General features: G+C 60.8%; 1 protein-coding gene across 1 annotated transcript; it reads left to right on the top strand.

Annotated features, from left to right (window-relative positions):
- Positions 1–504: 504 nt before the first annotated feature.
- On the top strand, positions 505–17,742 carry IGLON5 (IgLON family member 5). The gene is made up of 8 exons (XM_036430368.2): positions 505–620; positions 8,838–8,916; positions 9,766–9,998; positions 12,106–12,225; positions 14,425–14,559; positions 15,143–15,263; positions 16,110–16,264; positions 17,002–17,742. Exons 1-8 carry the CDS (start codon positions 542–544, stop codon positions 17,088–17,090), a joined length of 1,011 nt encoding a protein of 336 aa, XP_036286261.1. The 5' UTR covers positions 505–541; the 3' UTR covers positions 17,091–17,742.
- Positions 17,743–18,083: the final 341 nt, after the last annotated feature.

Raw genomic sequence — 18,083 nt, 5'->3', positions numbered from 1 at the left:
GGCCTGGACCCCTGGGTCTGAGGGAGGAGGGGCTGGGGGCCTGGACCCCTGGGTCTGAGGGAGGAGGGGCTGGGGGCCTGGAGCCCTGGGTCCTAGGAGGCTGAGGCTGCCCTGAAGCAGAGGGCGGCGGGCTGCAGGAGAGTGTCGGGCCGGGGTTGGGGGACCGGGGCGGGGGGACGGGGCCGCCGGGGCGGGCGGGGTGGGGGTGGGTGGGGGCCGGGCGGCAGTAACAAAGGCCTTCTCCCTCCCTCCCGCACTCCCCCGCCGGCCCCGCCTCCCCGGCCCGCCGCGCGCCCTGATTGGCCGGCCGCCCTGCCCGTCAGCGCCGCCCCCCTCCCCGGGTCTGCAGCAGCTCGGGCCGCCTCGTCGCGCCCCCCCAGCCCCTTCCCCCGCCCCCGCCGCCCCCCCCCCGGGCCGGTGCAGCCGCTGGCGGGGTCCCCTCCCCCTCCCCCTCTCCCCCCCAGGCCTCGCGCGCCCCGGGGCGGCCCCCCCGCCCCTCCGCCCCCTCCGCGCCGCCGCCGCCGCCGCCGCCGCCGCCGCGATGCCCCCCCCCGCGCCCGGGGCCCGGCTCCGGCTCCTCGCCGCCGCCGCCCTGGCCGGCCTGGCCGTCATCAGCCGAGGTACCCGCCGCAGCGCGGGGCGGGGGTCCGGGCGCGGGGCCGGGGGGCCGGGGGCTGTGGAGCGGGTGCATCCGCGGCGGGCGGGGAAGCGGACGCCCCCGGGCGCCCAGGTCTGGGCCCGGGGGCTCCTCGGACGCTGGGATCGGTGCCTCTGAGCTTGGTCGGGTTTGGGGGTGCGATCCTGGGCCTGGAGGCTGCAGCGGGGCGATCCGGGGTCGCGGACACTGGCCCCGGCAGTGCAGGGGGAGATGGGGGGCGAGGTGTGCAGACCCGGATCTTGGAGGGGGTCCCACGCTGGAGTAAGGGGTCCCCGGGCCGGATGTCTGAGCTGAGTTGGGGCGTCTGTCGGGGTAAGGAGTTGCCCCATCGAGGGTGTCAGGGTGTCGTTCTCTGGGTGGAGAGGGCCCGGTGGGGGTCCTGGCCTGAGGGCTGGGGCTGGAGGGGGGGGGGCAGAGGTGGGGGATGGGGTCTCCCCGGGGTCAGGGTGAGGAGGGGCAGGGTGTCCCCAGACCTCGGACCCAAGGCCAGGCCGGCAGGGGTTGGTGTGGAGGCTAGCCTCCCAGCTGGGTCCTGTCAGCTTGGGGGGGGGGGGGAATTGTGGTCTTTGGGGGTGCAGGTATGTGGGGGGAAGGGGGCCCAGGAAGTTGGGCTGGGGACTCGGGGAGCTGGGACCCGGGGAGGAGAGGACAGCCGGAGAAGGGAGGAAGGGCTGGCCGGGGTCAAGGGTGAATGTCAGCCCTCCGGGGGGGAGGGGGCTGGGGGTGGCCGGCCTGTGGAGCAGGCAGGGGAGAGTGGAGGGGGGCAGGGGGCGCAGGGGGTGCCCGGGCAGGGTCTGCAGAGAGGACATGCCGCTGGAGCCCGTGTCCTCCCCGCGGGGGCTGCCGCCCAGGCGGCCTGGCATCCGATCCCCCTGAGGAGGGGCGGGCGAGCGGGGAGGCAGGGTGAGTTCGGGGCTTCTGGGCCCCTCCCCCCCGCCCCCAGCTCTGCCTCCAAACAGGGGTCACAGAGTCAGGGACACGGGGTCAGGGACAGCCTGGAGTCCCCCCTTCCCCCCAACAGCCTCAGCGAGGCAGCTGCTCCCCCTGCCTCCCGCCCACACACACACACACACACCGGGTCTGGCTCATCCACTCATCTGGGATGCCAAGGCCAAGGTGGGCACACCTGGCGGGGGCACCTGCAGCCACACCAGCTGGGTGGTCCCGCCAGCAGGGTGGTTTCACCAGCGGGAGGAGAGTCTCAGGCCCGGGCTCTGTGCACGCAGGTCAGGGGTCAGCCAGCCCTCACAGCCCCGGGGCCGGGGCCCAGCGGGGCCCAGCATGGCCCAGCATGCGTCCTCCCTGGTGCAGGTCTGCCAGGCCAGCTGACTGACTGCCCCCCGCCTGCCTCTGTCTGTCCATCTCTGTCACTTGTCCTTTGTGTCTCCAGGCGTCTCAGCCATTTCCGGGGGCTCCCTGCCTCCCCCCATCCCCTGGGCCTGTCTGTCTCTCCAGCCCTGCTGGTCTCAGCACAATCGCACATCGGTCCCTCCTGCCTCTGGAAATGCCTCCCCCCCCATCCCCCGTTGTCACCCACCCCCAGGGCCTCTCCGTCCCTTCCCGCCTCTCCCACCAGAGACTTGGGCCTAGGTCACCTCTGGGGATTCACATCCCCTCTGGCCCTGACACCCCCTGGTCTCCAGCCTCCTCCCTCTCCTCCCCTCACTCCCTTCTCCCCCCACCCTTCACCTCCTCCCACCCTCTCTGTCCTCCTCCTCTCAAAGTAACTTCCCGCTTTCACTTCTCTGGCCCCCAGACTTCCTGGTGCTCACACCTGCGGGGCTGGGAGCTTAGTGGAGCCACGGGGAGGCTCCGGACCCAGGCCAAGTGCCTGCCCACCTCTGGGCCTCGGATTCCCCTTCCGGGAACAGAGGGCTGGGGAGCAGGGGTGTGTTTGTAGGGGGGACCTGAGACAGAACCAGGAGGCAGACAGCCGGCCCCACCTGCCCACCCACTGACAGAGAAAAAGCTCCTGGGAGAGACACAGAACTGCCTCTCCTCCCTTCTGTGTTGCAAATTGCGGAGGAATTCGTGCAGGTGACCAGTCCTGGCCCCACCCTTTCTCTCCCACCTACACCATCCGACACCCAAAGGTCCATGTGATGGAGACCAGCTAAGCCCGCTTCTCTGCCGCTGGCATTTTGTTTTATTTTTTAAAAATATATTTTATTGATTTTTTTACGGAGAGGAAGGGAGAAGGATAGAAAGCTAGGAACATCAATGAGAGAGAGAAACATAGACCAGCTGCCTCCTGCACACCCCCCGCTGGGGATGTGCCTGCAACCGAGGTACATGCCCTTGACCGGAATCGAACCTGGAACCCTTGAGTCCGCAGACCGACGCTCTATCCACAGAGCCAAACCGGTTTTGGCTTCTCCAGTGTTTTAGATATTGTTCTAGCTTTTACTTTGTGGCCTTTAACTTCTTTTCTCCGTGTTAGACAGAGAGGGCAGGGCGGGCCCAGCCATGCGGACCAGGGTCCAGCCTGCTTGTCTTGGACCGAGGTCTGGGCCTCATCCCTTCATGTAGCACATACAGACTGAGCACAGTCTGTTCCAGGCACTGGGGTCTGTCTGTATAGGCACAGCCAGGTGGAGTCAGGGAGATCAAATAACGAAAAAAAATCTCAAAGCAAGCCAGCAAGTCAGGAAATGCCAGCAAGTCAATATAGGTCATTTCAGAGAGTGACAAGCGAGCAGAGGAAATTAGGGACGAGCTGGCCGCATGAGCGGTTCAAACGGAAAGGAGCGGAGAAGCCAGTCTCCTGAGGACCCCGAGAACCCAGGGGCAAAGGTGGGAACCAGTGGAAATTCCATATATATATATATATATATGTATTTCTAAAGAGAGGAAGGGAGAGGGATAGAGTCAGAAACATCGATGAGAGAGAAACATCCATCAACTGCCTCCTGCACACCTCCTACTGGGGATGTGTCTGAAACCAAGGTACGTGCCCTTGACCGGAACCAAACCTGGGACCTTTCAGTTCCCAGGCCTACGCTCTATCCACTGAGCCAAACTGGTCAGGGCACCAGCGGAAATTTCCGGGAGCCTTCGCTCAGCGTTCAAGCTCCAGGCATCAGTGATGGAAAGGCCCCTGGACTTCCACCGTCAACAACGAGAAAGAGGGTCTGGGGCAGGGGGGGGGGGGGGCGTTCTGTGTAGGGAGACCAGGCCCCATCCCCTCACCCTCTTCCCTATCAGAGCCACAAACCCCCTCCCAATGTGCCCCACCACCACCACCACCACCACCCCTCCCCGGGCTCACACACACTCCTGGGCCTCGGGGTCCCCACCTGTGGGACCCCAGGACTGTGGAATCCACGCATCCCCTCATTGGTGGGCCCTAATTTTAACAAAGCTCCTTCCAGGCGCAAAAGGAGGATCTGATTTCCAACTCAAGGTCACCCAGCTTGTTAGCAATCACCATCTGTCTCAGTCTGCCACCTTCACCCACCTGCCACCTTCGCCCCTTTATTTACCAAACAGGCATGGGAGCTGCTGGTTTGGACCAGCTGAGACCCGTGTGGTCCCTCCAGTCACTTCCGGACCCCCAGACAGGCTAGCACCTGCCCCTTAACTCCCCCACCGAGCAGCTGCTGGCGGGCACTTCACCAGCCGGCTCTGTGGTGAACCGTTCCCTGAATGACCTCATGTCCTCCCCCTCCCTCACCACCACCTGATGTGGGAGGCACGATGATCATCCCTGTTCACAGATGGGAAAACTGAGTCCCAGGCAGGTGGGGGAGCTTGTGCGACGCAGAGGCAGAGCTGGGGTTTAAACCCGGGCAACCCAGCTCCCTGGCCCATTCTTTCAGGCGCCGGCTAAGTGCTAGTGACAGAGCGGACGGGGCATCTGAATGGTCGCCAACTCGGGAGGGTTGCACAGAGCAACTACACCCAGATGGGCCCTGCCCTTCCCGCTTCCCTCCTCCCCACCCCCACCCCCCAGGAGACTGATCGTGGAGCAGGGAGAGCAATAGATGTGGCTTTGGAATGGCGAGCATTTTTTTAAAAAATATGTATTTTATTGATTTTTTTTTTACTGAGAGGAAGGGAGAAGGATAGAGTTAGAAGCATCGATCAGTTGCCTCCTGCACACTCCCCACTGGGGATGTGCCCGTAACCAAGGTGCATGCCCTTGACCGGAATCGAACCCGGGACCTTTCAGTCTGCAGGCCGCCGACACTCTATCCACTGAGCCAAACCAGTTTTGGCTGGAATAGCGAGCATTTATTGGGCCCTTTCTGCATGCATGCTAAGCCCTCAGAGGGAAGAACTGCGCGCGCTCTCTCTCTCTCTCCCTCTCTCTCTCTCTCTCTCTCTCTCAATATATTTGTCTTCATTTCAGAGAGGAAGGGAGAGGGAGACAGAGATAGAAACATCAAGGATGAAAGAGAATCATCCATCCGCTGCCTCCTGCACTCCCCCACTGGGGCTCCAACTGTGACCTCTTGGTTCCTGGGTGGACGCTCACCTGCTGAGCCACCCCCGCTGGTCTACTTTTCTCTTTTTTATGGACAGGGGGGAGGGGGCGGGGACTGAGACTCAAACTGGTGTGTGTGTGGAGGGGGGAGGGGGAAGGGGGGGTCACCCAGACAGGAAATGGTGTTGCAGACATTTGATCTCCCAGCGCAGGCTCCTCGGGGCTTTCTTATCCAGTCTCTGGAGACCATCCATTCCCTCTCTGAACAGTTCCCTGCTCTGAGCTGAGCCCCGCTCTGGGGAACGCAGCCAAGATTCGGGCCCTCGGGGAGTTCCTAGCCAGGTGTGTGTGTGGGGGGGGGGGGGTCACTGTTGCAGCGGAGTCAACATTCCCTGTCATAGAGAGTGGAGACCCTCTGCTGTGGCCAGTCCGGGAGGTCCTCCTGGAGGAGGGGGCATTTGCGTTTGGGTTTTGAGGAATGAGTAGGAGTTCGAGTTGGAGAAGCATGTCTCAGGCATCCGAGTATGTTCCCCCACTCCTTCAGCAGCTACTTCCCAAAGCCTTGCGGGGCCAGACCCTGTGCGGGGAGGTGCTGGGGACACAGGCCTGAGTCAGACCCGGGCTCTGCCCCCATGAAGCTCGAGATTGCCCTCCGCCAGGCCCCGAGCTGGGCACGCTGGGGGCACAGAGAAGGGCTGCCCCAGCTCCTGCCTGGAGGACCAGGTTTGGGAGGCCGTGGACCCTGATCCAGGTTTTCCATCTCTCCCAGGAGAGGCCCCCGTTATTTTTATTTTTTAATATATTTTATTGATTTTTCCGCAGAGAGGAAGGGAGAGGGATAGAGAGCTAGAAACATCGATGAGAGAGAAACACTGACCAGCTGCCTCCTGCACACCCCTTACTGGGGATGTGCCTGCCACCAAGGTACATGCCCTTGACCGGAATCGAACCTGGGACCTTTCAGTCCACAGGCCGACGCTCTGTCCACGAGCCAAACCGGTTTGGGCAAGGCCCCGTGTTAGCAGGTCCCCGAAGAAGGAGACGCATTGGGTGGGAAACTATGAGACAGAGGGGTGGACCAGGCTGGGCCCCGCGTGCACTGAGGGAGCCGGGCCGGAGAGGTGGGGGGCTGGGGCTCTGTCCCGAGCAGGGAGCCACGGGAGGGGCCGGCAGCTCTGTGTGTTCGAAAGACCCCCCTTCCCGCAAGGCAGCTGTCTGTCTGTATTTCTGTCCGTGCTTCTGTCTGCCAGGGCACTTCCCCAGGGTCCTGGCTGCTAGTGTGGGGCCCACTCCTCGCCCCAGAGCCCTGCTGTGTGGGTGCAGCTCCCGCAGTGGCTCCCGGCTGGAGCGGGGCTGAGCCGGGAGCCCTGGTGCCCTCGGAGTTTGCGTGGCACCTTGGACAGCTCCCTCCTTAACCGAGGCCGGGAGGGGGACCTACACTGGGACAGCCGCTGCTGAGAGAGGAGGGGTGCCCCCCAGGGGGCATTTAGCAATGACTGGAGGCACTGCTGGCTGTCCCCACCCTGCGGTGGGAGGAGCTACGGGCGTCGAGGGGGTCAAGGCCAGGGTGCTGAGCGCCAGCACCTCCTTCCCTGGGCCGGGCAGCCCCACAGCGAGGGATCCTCCGGCCCAGCCAGGGGTGCCACAGGGGAGAGGCTCTGCCCAGGACATGGGTGACCGGGAGTGTGACACATGCTGTGTGCATATGTGTGTGTGTGTGTGTGTGTGTGTGCGTGTGGCCACGTGTGATCTGATTGCAGGTGACAGCGTGACCCTGTGCGCCTGATGCTTGGCCCAGAGCAGCCCCTTTGTGGTTCAGGGGTTGTGGCGAGGTGGCCGTGACATTGCACGGGCTGTAGCTTCATGCACCCCATTCCAGGGTTGGGGTGGAGGGTGAGGATGGCCCTGGAGCTGCAGGTGTCACACAGGACGAGGCCACGTGTGTGTGTGTGTGTGTGTGCGTGTGTGTAGAGATGGCCCCCTCGGTAGGGCTATGACTGTGTAGACTTTGCATCTGCGTGTGGGAGGCTGTTGGGGTCGGTGTAACTGTTGTTCTGTACACGGGGGTGGGGAGGGCAGGCCTCGGGGTGCGATGTAGCTGGACTGTGGCCACAGGGTGCTCCTGAGAAAGATCTGTCTTTCCCAACGCCTTTCCGCTGGGTGTGCCCAGGGCGGTGCTGTCACCCTGAGGGGGTGGGGGAGGGAGGGCCCTGAGCGGGCCCCACGCCAGCCACGTGACCGAGTGTGGGATGTGTCCTGGGCCTGGTGTCTGAGTGTGTCCCTGCGCAGGTCCATCTGTGGCCGCCTCCTGCTGCTCTCCAGGCCATGGGTGGCCCTGTCTGTGCCGGGCGGCCCCTCCCTCCACCCAGAAGGGCCTGGGTGGGGCTGCCCACTGCGCTGGCGCGGCCCCAGCCCTGTCCTGAGGGGCTGCTGACGGAGAGGGCCCGCGGGAGTCCTCGGGGCAGCACGGGCAATTAATTCATCAGATTAATTAGCTCCTCATCCGAGGCAGGGCAGGGCCCTCCCTCCCCGGCGGCGGCCAAGGTCATCCGGCCGCCTCCTCTCCCCAGCCCGGTGCGTCTCCATCCGTCCGCCGCCTCCGCCGGCCCCGCCCCCGCTCCTGGCTGCGGTCCAGCCGCTGGCCACGGTCCACGAGCGAGGAATGGGTGGGGGCGGGGCCTGAGGGCAGAAGGGCCCCCCAAGCTGCACTGGAGCGTGCAGGCAGGCGTGGGCCGGGGCCCGCAGGGGTGCGAACGGGGGAGCGGGGCACACGGGTGTGTCTGTGTGCACTTGTGTGTCTGCAAAGGTTTGTGTGTGTGTGTGTGTGTGTGTGTGTGTGTGTATGCGTGGGTGCTGAGTGCATGCAGCCAGCTCCATATGTGTGTGTCCATGTATTTCGGAATTAATGTGTGCACATATGTGTGGGTCTGCATCTGTTGGTTGCACAGGTCCATGCTTCTGTGTGTTTATCTGTGTACTCGTTCATCTGAATGTGTGTGCCCATGTCCATCTGTGTGTGTATCTGTGGATGTGTTTGTTGCACTTGTGTATGTGTGTCTGCCCGTGTATATGTATCTATGCACTTTTAATCTGTTCATTTGTCTCTTCACTGTGAACACACATGTGTGTGCATATATGTGTGTTTATGTGTGCATATATGTGTATACATGTATACATATCTATATAGAGTATCTGTGAGTGTGAGTAGTATCTGTGAGTGTCTGTGTGTGAACAGGTGTGTTTGGTATACACGTGCCTTGCATTCATGTGTGTTCATGTGTGATAATTGGGGGTGTGGTCTCAGTGTGTCTGGAGCGGGTAGGTTTGTGTGTCCCGGTCTGTCGGAGTCAGTGTGGGCTTGTGGGAAGATACATGTTGCTTGTGCCCTCGCTGAGTGTCTGCCGTGTGTGTTTCTGGAATCATCAGTGAACATGTGTGTGGTGGGTGTGGAGAATGTCTGTCTGTGAGGGTGCCCATCTGTGTGTGTGCATGGGTGTGGGTGTGTGTTTGTGTGTGTAAGAGTGTGTGTGGATGTGTGTAGGTGTGTGCATGGGGTGTGTGGGTGTGGGTGTGTGTGTGTGTGTGTGTAGGTGTGTGTGGGTGTGGGTGTGTGTGTGGATGTGTGTAGGTGTGTGCGTGGGTGTGTGAGTGTGCGTGTGCATGTGTGTGAGTGTGTGAAGGTGTGTAGGTGTGTGGGTGTGACTGTGTGCCCAGCGCAGTGCCCTCGGTGCTGAGCTGGCCCTCCCTCCACAGGGCTGCTGTCCCAGAGCCTGGAGTTCAGCTCTCCCGCCGACAACTACACCGTGTGCGAAGGCGACAACGCCACCCTCAGGTGCGGGCCGGCAGAAGTCCTGCCTCCCCCCGGGAGGCCAGTCCCGGCCTGACAGCCCGCGCTCCCGTCAGGAGAGGCCCTTGGGGCTCGGACTCCGGGCCTGGCGTCCCTGTCTGTCCAGAGGGCGGAGGAGTGGTAACCACTGTGTCCGTTGTTGTGGGAGTCAAGGTTCTGGACACACACAGACACACACACACACACACACACACACACCGAGCGAGAGAGCGGCACACTGTGGCTGCTGAGTCCATGAGATCCAGGGTCCCCGTTCCCAGGCCTCAGCCTCTGACCCCTCTGGGTCCCTGCCCCCTCCCTCTGGGTCCCTGCCCCCTCCCTCTGGGTCCCTGTCTCCCTCTCTTCCTCTTCCTCTCTCTCTCTCTCTCTCTCTCTCTCTCTCTCTCTCTCTCTCTCTCTCTGTCCCTCTCACTCTGGGTCTCTATCCGGCCCCTCAGGTCTCTGCCCTGCTCTCTGGCCCCTGTTCCCCTCTCTCTGCACCCCTGCCCCTCTCTCTGGATTGCTATCCCCCTCTCTCTGGGTCTGTGTCCCTCCTCTTGATGCATCTTTGTCCCTCTCACCCAGAGTGCCCGTCCTCCTCTCTCTGGGTCTCTGGCAAAATCATCACTTCATAACCGGCAGCTACCGCTCCATGCTCACCTGAGCTCACCCTCTCCCTCCCGCCCTGGGGCTCAGGTCACCCCCCTGGGAAGTGGGCACAGCCACCTCTGCCTCCCAGGGCAGGGCTCCCTCGGCACCAGCGAAGGGAGACCCTGGAGGACCTGGCTGGGAGCACCAGGGGGAGGCAAGGGAGAGAGAGAAGAACCTGCCTCCCCTCCGCCTCCCTCCCCGCAGCTGCTTCATCGACGAGCACGTGACGCGCGTGGCCTGGCTGAACCGCTCCAACATCCTGTACGCGGGCAACGACCGCTGGACCAGCGACCCGCGCGTGCGGCTGCTCATCAACACGCCCGAGGAGTTCTCCATCCTCATCACCCAGGTGGGGCTGGGCGACGAGGGCCTTTACACCTGCTCCTTCCAGACCCGCCACCAGCCCTACACCACTCAGGTCTACCTCATCGTGCACGGTGAGCGGGGGCGGGGCCTGGATACTGGGGGCGTGGTCAGGGCGGGGCGCCGTCCAGGCTCCGCCCATGGGGAGGCAGCCACAGCCCTGACCTTGTGGATTTCAGGCTGGACGGAGGGACAGCTGAAACCGGTTTGGCTCAGTGGATAGAGCTTAGGTCCCATGTTCGAGCATGCATCTTGGTTGCGGGCACATCCCCAGTAAGGGGTGTGCAAGAGGCAGCAGGTTGATGTTTCTCTCTGTCTCTCTCTTCCTCTCTGCAAAAAATCAATATATTAATAAAAAATTTTAAAAAGGAGGGAGGGACAGGCACCCAGATAGGGCCGTTCGGTGTGGCTACTGGGAGAGGGGAAGAAGGTGTGCTCCCAGGAAGACCCTATTCCCCATTTGTTGAGCACCTACTGTGTGTAGACATTTGCTCCAAGCTCGGGATGAGGAAGGAGGCCATCAGGCTGCTCCCAGGCCTCTGGAGGTGGCTTTCTAAGCAGAGGCAGCTTCCCAGGCGTGATATCTGAGCCGGGACAGCTGCAGAGCTGGCACCAGGCAGGAGCGCTGGGCACAGGCGCCCAGGGGAGGACATGAGCCAGATGTGCCCAGAGGGGCCTTGCATGGCAGGATGCATCTGCATTCAGAGTGGGCCAGAGAGGACCGGGGAGGGGGGGGCGGTCCACAGAGCGGGCAGGAGGGAGAGAGAGGGGTGAGGCTGCCTCGCATGCCAGACTCACCGCCTGGCTCCAACATGGGCACCAGCACCGCTGAGGGGCCCTGGGCAAAGGGGGCGGGGGGCTGCTCTCGGAGTCTCACATGCATCACATCTAAGACATAAGCAATTGCAAGGAACTCCTTTGCCATATGCTCTGCTGGAAAAGGAAAAACCCTGCCAATGAAACTCTGGCATCCTGATATAGAGGCATGATCAAGTGGGGTAAGAAAAATAAAATTGCCCTAACCAGTTTGGCTCAGTGGATAGAGCGTCGGCCTGCGGACTGAAAGGTCCCAGGTTTGATTCCCATCAAGGGCATGTACCTTGTTTGCAGACACATCCCCAGTAGGAGGAGTGCAGGAGGCAGCTGATCGATGTTTCTCTCTCATTGATGTTTCCAACTCTCTATCCCTCTCCCTTCCTCTCTGTGAAAAAAAATCAGTAAAATATAATTTTAAAAAATAAAAGAAACAGCCCTAGCCGCTTTGGCTTAGAGGAGAGAGTGTCTGCCTGCGGATGGAAGGGTCCCGGTTGCAGTTCCAGTCAAGGGCACGTACCTTACTCATGCGGGAGGCAGCCAGTCCATGTGTTTCTCTCACATCCATATTTCTCTGTCTTTCCCTCTCTCTCCCACTCTCTCTCAAAATCAACAGAAAATCATCCTTGAGTCAAGATTAAATAAATAATAAGTAATAAATAAAATGTAAAACATCTACATGGGTCAGAATTGCTGGACACGGCCACGTCTACTCCAGAAGGAGGATGGCCATGAGGGTTTCATAAGCTAATTTTTGCAAAGCACTGAGAACAGGTTTCCCACACCAGAAGCACAGGGGAGCATTTGCAAAATGAGCTATTTTTTTTTTAAGTAATAATAACAAATGATTCAAAATAGAGATGGAGAGAGAGAAACTCAGGGCAGAAGATAGAAAAGCCAAGATAGGATGAAGGCAGAGAGAGACAGAGACAGAGGAAGAGTGAGGAAGACAGAAGTTAGACATGAAGCCAGATCCAGAAGAAGGGAAAACTAGATAAATCTTACTGAAAGACTCGGAAAATCAGATAGACTCCTGGGTCTGAGGGAGGAGGGGCTGGGGGCCTGGGCTCCAGGGTCTGAGGGAGGAGGGGCTGGGGGCCTGGACTCCTGGGTCTGAGGGAGGAGGGGCTGGGGGCCTGGACCCCTGGGTCTGAGGGAGAAGGAACTGGAGATGTGAGGGAAGAGGGGCTGGGGACCTGGACCCCTGGGTCTGAGGGAGAGGGGCTGGGGGCCTGGACCCCTGGGTCTGAGGGAGGAGGGGCTGGGGGCCTGGACCCCTGGGTCTGAGGGAGGAGGGCTGGGGCCTGGCCTCCTGGGTCCTGGGAGCCCATACCCAGCCTGTCGCTGACCTCTCTCCCCTCCCCGAAGTCCCTGCCCGCATCGTGAACATCTCCTCGCCTGTGACGGTGAATGAGGGGGGCAACGTGAACCTGCTCTGCCTGGCTGTGGGGCGGCCGGAGCCCACAGTCGCCTGGAGGCAACCTCGAGGTGAGGACCTCACCCCTGCCCCTAAGCCCCTTCTCCTGCTCCCAGTTTGGGCCCCGTGTTTCCCCGTGTCCCTAGCCAGATGGCCAGCCCTCCGTTCCCCCAGCCGTGATCCCGTGATGAGTTGCTTTGCCCCTCCCACCCCGCTCCCCTTCTTCCCTGGCAGACCTCAGGTCCTGAGAGCCTTCCCCACATGGATTCCCAGGCCTGGGCCGCACCCTCCACATCGTCCGTTAGATTCCAGCCCTGCCCCTCCTCCCCTCGCTCCTCCCTGTCCCTACCCCCAGTGTCCACAGTGTCTTCCCCACCAGCCAGATTCTCCTGGGCTCAGGTCCCTATGCCATTGGGAGGCCTGAGCCAGGTCATGGCCAATGGCCCCACCCACATCCTCGCCCTCTGGTCACCTGGGATGCTCCAGCCCAGCAGTTCCCACAGTGTGTTCCCAAAAAATGGCAGCATCGGTATCACCTGGGGACTTGCCAGAAAAGCACAGTCCTGGTCCCACCCCAGACCAGACGACTAGAAATCTCCTCCATCACCACCTCTATCTCCATCTCCATCTCCACTTCCATCTCCATCTCCACTTCCATCTCTATTTCTACCTTCATCTCCATCTCCATCTCCATCCCCATTCCCATCCCCATCCCCAACACCATCTCCATCACCATCACCATCACCATCTCCATCTCCATCACAAACTCCATCTCCATCACCCTCTGCATCTCCATCACCATCTCCATCCCCATTTCCATCTCCATCACCCTCTCTATCTCCATCTCCATCCCCATCTCCATCTCCATCACCCTCTCCATCTTATCACTATCACCATCTCCATCACCCTCTCCATCTCCATCTCTATTACCATCTCCATCTCCATCATCATCACCACCTCCATCTCCATCTCCATCACCACATCACCACATCACTATCTCCATCACCCTCTCCATCTCTATCACTGTCTCCATTACCATCTTCATATCTATCTCCATTCCCCACTCCATCTCCTTCACCATTACACTATCACTATCTCCATCTCCATCACCATTTCCATCACCATCTCCATCAACATCACTATCTCCGTCTCCATCACAATCACCATTTCCATCAACCTCTCTATCTCCATCACCATTTCCAGCACCATCTCCACCCCCATCTCTAACACCATCTCCATTTCCATCTCCATCTCCATCCCCACTCCATCTCCATCACCATCTCCATCTCCATTCCCACTCTATCACCATCACCATCACCATCACACCATCACCATCTCCATATCCATCACCATCTCTATCACCATCTCCATCTCCATCCCCACTCCATCCCCATCTCCATCACCATCTCTATCACCATCACCATCTCCATCACCATCTCTGTCACCATCACCATATCTATCACCGCCTCCACACTTTAACAAGCCCTTTAGGTGATTCCAGCGGTCAAGCTGAGAACCACTCCCTAAGCTACCCTCAAACATAGTCCCAAGCTGCCACAGCGTGACTTCCCAGATCTGATATCTCCCTTTTGATCTGGATCTCATCACCAATTCCCACATCTCTAGATCCTCATTCCCTGGGTCTTTGGAGGCCAGTGGCGCCAATCGCTGGACACCTTGAGACGCCAGAACCCAATATTTAGGTGTCAGATCCTCCCCCAGTGGGTCATCTGAACCCCACAATCCTGGTCTAAGGCCCTGGTTTCCCAGGTGCTCTAAGTCCCAAAGGGTCTCTGAGCCTAGATCTGTCATAAGACCCTACGTGTCCAGATTATTGATCCCTAGTCTCTGAACCCCAAGAGCTAAATCCCAGAACTCAGGACCCTGCCCCATTGGGTCTGTATTTCCTGAATCTTTCTGAACCCCAAGATTCTGGAATTCTTCCCCCCCCCCCAGGGTATTCTGAGCCCCATGATCTGGATCATGTGCTCCCCAGATACCTGGATCACCTGCACCCCCAAACGCTAAGACCCTCCCTTCTGGGTTCCAATTACTAAGCCCAGATCTCACTCCCTGACCCACCCCTAGCAGGAGGTCCCAGCGCCTCCCCACCCCAACCCCCACCCTCAGGCCCTGCCTATCTCCCATTGGCCCCGGGCACTGAGGCCCTGCGGTGCCTGCCCCACTGATGTGTGTCCGTGTTGTGCCCGTGTTGTCCCGTGTTAAGTGTTTGTGTCCGGCCCCACCCCCTCCCTCCCCAACCTCCACAGATGGCTTCACCTCGGAGGGCGAGATCCTAGAGATTTCCGACATCCAGCGGGGCCAGGCCGGGGAGTATGAATGCGTGACTCACAACGGGGTCAACTCAGCGCCTGACAGCCGCCGCGTGCTGGTCACCGTCAACTGTGAGCCCCCCATCACCATCACCATCACCATCTCCATCTCCATCACCATCTCCATCTCCATCTCCATCTCCATCACCATCACCATCACCATCACCATCTCCAACACCATTACCATCACCATCACCATCTCCAACACCATTACCATCTCCATCTTCATCTCCATCACCATCACCATTACCATCTCCAACACCATTACCATCACCATCACCATCTCCAACACCATTACCATCTCCATCTTCATCTCCAACACCATCACCATCACCATCTCCAACACCATCACCATCTCCATCTCCATCACCAACACCATCACCATCTCCATCTCCATCACCATCTCCATCTCCATCTCCATCTTTATCTCCTTCACCATCTCCAACACCATCATCATCACCATCTCCATCACCATCACCATCCCCATCCCCATCACAGACTCCATTACCTCTGTCCCTGTGCGTGGGGAAGGGGGGCGGGCCCTAGATCCCCAGGCCAGAGGTCCTGGGGAAGGAGAAGTTGGGGGGGCTGGGCTCTGGAGAAGGAGGGAGGAGGGGGGCTGGGAGAATCCGCTGACCCCCCCGCCCATCACCAGATCCTCCCACCATCACGGACGTGACCAGCGCCCGCACGGCCCCCGGCAGGGCCGCCCTCCTGCGCTGCGAGGCCATGGCGGTGCCCCCCGCGGAATTCCAGTGGTACAAGGACGACAGGCTGTGAGGACGGCGCCTGCCCTCCACCCCCACCCCGGGGAGGGAGCGCATGCGGGAGGACGGGAGTGGGGAGGAGGGGGCGGTGCCCAGGGGAGGCTGCATGGTCCTCAGTCTTGAAACAGAGGGGCGGGTCCAGCTTTTTCATCAGGGATGGGTCCGCGGCCCCTGTGCGAGCTGGTGGGCACTTGCTGGGAGCTTGGGCCCTTCGGTGATGAATGCTGGGCCTCCACCTCCTGGAGGGGGTGGTCTTTTCTCCCCATGCATCCGGGGAGAAGGTCGGGTCGTTGCGGAGGACGCGGCGGGGACACTTTAGAATTCAGTGTTTCCCAAACTTTTGACATATGTGTACCCCTTCTATCATTTTATTATAGTAACGCTGAGTACCCCTCGTACTCATGAGACGTAGAATTAGGCGCAGCTAAGCACGTTGCAGTGCATATCCCCACCAAACTCCGGTGCAACGTGTACCCCCACCAAACTCTTCCTGTATCCCCAGGGGTACGCGTACCACACTTTTGGAAACACTGCGAGATCATTGGGGCCAGTGGGGTCCGGGAGTCCCTAGAGAGGCGGGGGGAGGGGGCGAGGAGGGGGCGGGGAGGGAGTCCAGTGTCCCGGGGTAGGGGGCAGGGGTGCCTGGAGAGGGGCGTCTGCGGCAGTGGCCCGGGATCCATGACCTGAAGGCTGTGTGTGTGCGTGTGTGTGTGTGCGTGTGTGTGTGTGTGTGTGTGTGTGTCTGTCTGTCTGTCTGTCTCTGGGGTCTCTGGGGGCTTGGGAAGCCTGAGAGTCCAGGGCCTGGCTGTGCGCCCCGAGCGGTCACGGCCCGCCCCCCGCCCCGGGTCCCCGCAGGCTGAGCAGCGGCGCGGCCGAGGGCCTGAAGGTGCAGACGGAGCGCACCCGCTCGATGCTCCTCTTCGCCAACGTGAGCGCCCGGCACTACGGCAACTACACGTGTCGCGCCGCCAACCGGCTCGGAGCGTCCAGCGCCTCCATGCGGCTCCTGCGTGCGTCTGAGCGCGGGGCGGCGGGGGCGGGGCGGCGGGGGCGGGGCGCCTGGGCTGCGTGGGTGGGGTCTACGGGGTGAGCGAGGTTTGCGGGGTGGGTGGTGTGCGGGTGGGCAGGGCTTACGGGTGGGCGGGGTCTAGGCGGTGGAGGTGCCTTGAATGCTCCAGAGAGGAAGCTGGGACCCCAGCAATAGAATCGAACCGGATACCGATCCCTTCCAGATGATCAATTCTCTGAGTGCCCGCTAAGGACACAGCAGTGCCTGGGAGACAAGCTGCAGGGGCTCGCAGAATGTATGGTCTCATCGTAGCAGAAAAAAGCAATAAACAAATAGACACATAAAATGAGAAGCAAACACACACCCCCGTAACTAAGCCAGAAAACACAGGATCGGGGATGGTAGCATTCGGTCACCCATCAAGAAAGCTTCCTGGAAGGGAGTATAACCTTTGTTTATTTATTTTAATCCTCAGCCAAGGATATTTTTCCCATTGATTTCATTAGAGGGAGTGGAAGGGAGAGGGAAAGACAGAGAAATATCGATGTGAGAGAGGGCCCACAGACAGAAGGATCCCGGGTTCGATTCCGGTCAAGGGCACGTGGCCAGGAGTGAAAGGTTCAGAATGGCCCCGTGGGAGAGGCAGACTCTCAGGGCCTTGAGAGAGACAAGCACGGGCCTCCCTCCTCCTCCCAGGCCTCCTCCGGTGACACCCCCTCCCCATCTCTCTCTCCCCAGGCCCAGGCTCCGTGGAGAACTCAGCCCCGAGGCCCCCCGGACCCCTGACCCTCCTCTCCGCCCTGGGCTGGCTGTGGTGGAGGATGTAGGAAGAACCCAGAGCAGCTCGCCTCCCCCTCCCCTGCAGGGGGCCTGAGGCCCGAGAGCAAGAGGAAAAGGAGGGGGAGCAGGCGGCGTGGGCCTCCAGGGGACAGAAGAGCTTTCCCTCGGCTGCCTGCCGAGGAAGGAGGAGGAAGGAGGAGGGAGGAGGAAGATCGTCAGAGAAACCCATCACTGTGAGGGATAACGCAAAATTATGCATCTTTCTACAGCCATTCTCGCCACCGTTCACGTTTCTGATTGTGACCCACCCACCCCCGCCCCTCCCAGCCCTCTCTCAGCTCAGGCTGGCCACTGGATCGCAAGTGGGGAGTGGGAGTGTGTGCGTGCGTGTTAGCCTGCACGTGTGTGTGTGTGTGTGTGTGTGTGTGTGTGTGCATGGGAGTGGGTGGGCAGGGAGGGGAAGGGGGCTCCGATCTTCCCTTCCTGACACCCCCACGTCCACTGCCCCCGCCCTGCTGCCTCCCCGTGCCCCCCCCCCCAGGGCTGGAGGTAGGTATAGGGGCTTCCGTGGCAGAAGCTGTGAGGGGAGGTTATCCATAGCCCTGCTTCCCCAGTAAATGCACGCACACCCCCCACTCCTGGCTGCTGGGTGGGTTGGCAGTGGAGAGGGGTGTCAAGCTGTCCACCGGCTGCTGTGAGCAGGTAGGGGTATCCATCCGGATCCCGGGTCCCCCTGCTGTCAACCCACCCACTGCCTGCAGCCCAGGCTCCATCCCTGATTCACAACCTGAGACCTCCCTCCTCCCCTGTCCCCGCCCCCCCTCACCCCCCTCTCCCTGGACTTTCTGGGCCCTTCCTGGGCCAACCGGTGCTTCCATCCAACTGTCAGGCTGGTGCCCATGGCCACCTGTCTGTCTCAGTGCTTTGCCCTGTCCATCCCCCACGCCCTTTGGCCGCCTGCAGTGCCAACACGCTGCCCTCCGCACCCCTGCAGCTGCCCACACCGATGGGTGTGCTGGTCTACCCCTCCCCGGCTCTCT

The sequence above is a fragment of the Pipistrellus kuhlii genome, unplaced genomic scaffold, assembly GCF_014108245.1.
Source record: "Pipistrellus kuhlii isolate mPipKuh1 unplaced genomic scaffold, mPipKuh1.p scaffold_m20_p_108, whole genome shotgun sequence".
NCBI classification, from domain to species: Eukaryota; Metazoa; Chordata; class Mammalia; order Chiroptera; family Vespertilionidae; genus Pipistrellus; species Pipistrellus kuhlii.
This window is presented reverse-complemented; position numbering and strand designations above follow the sequence as displayed.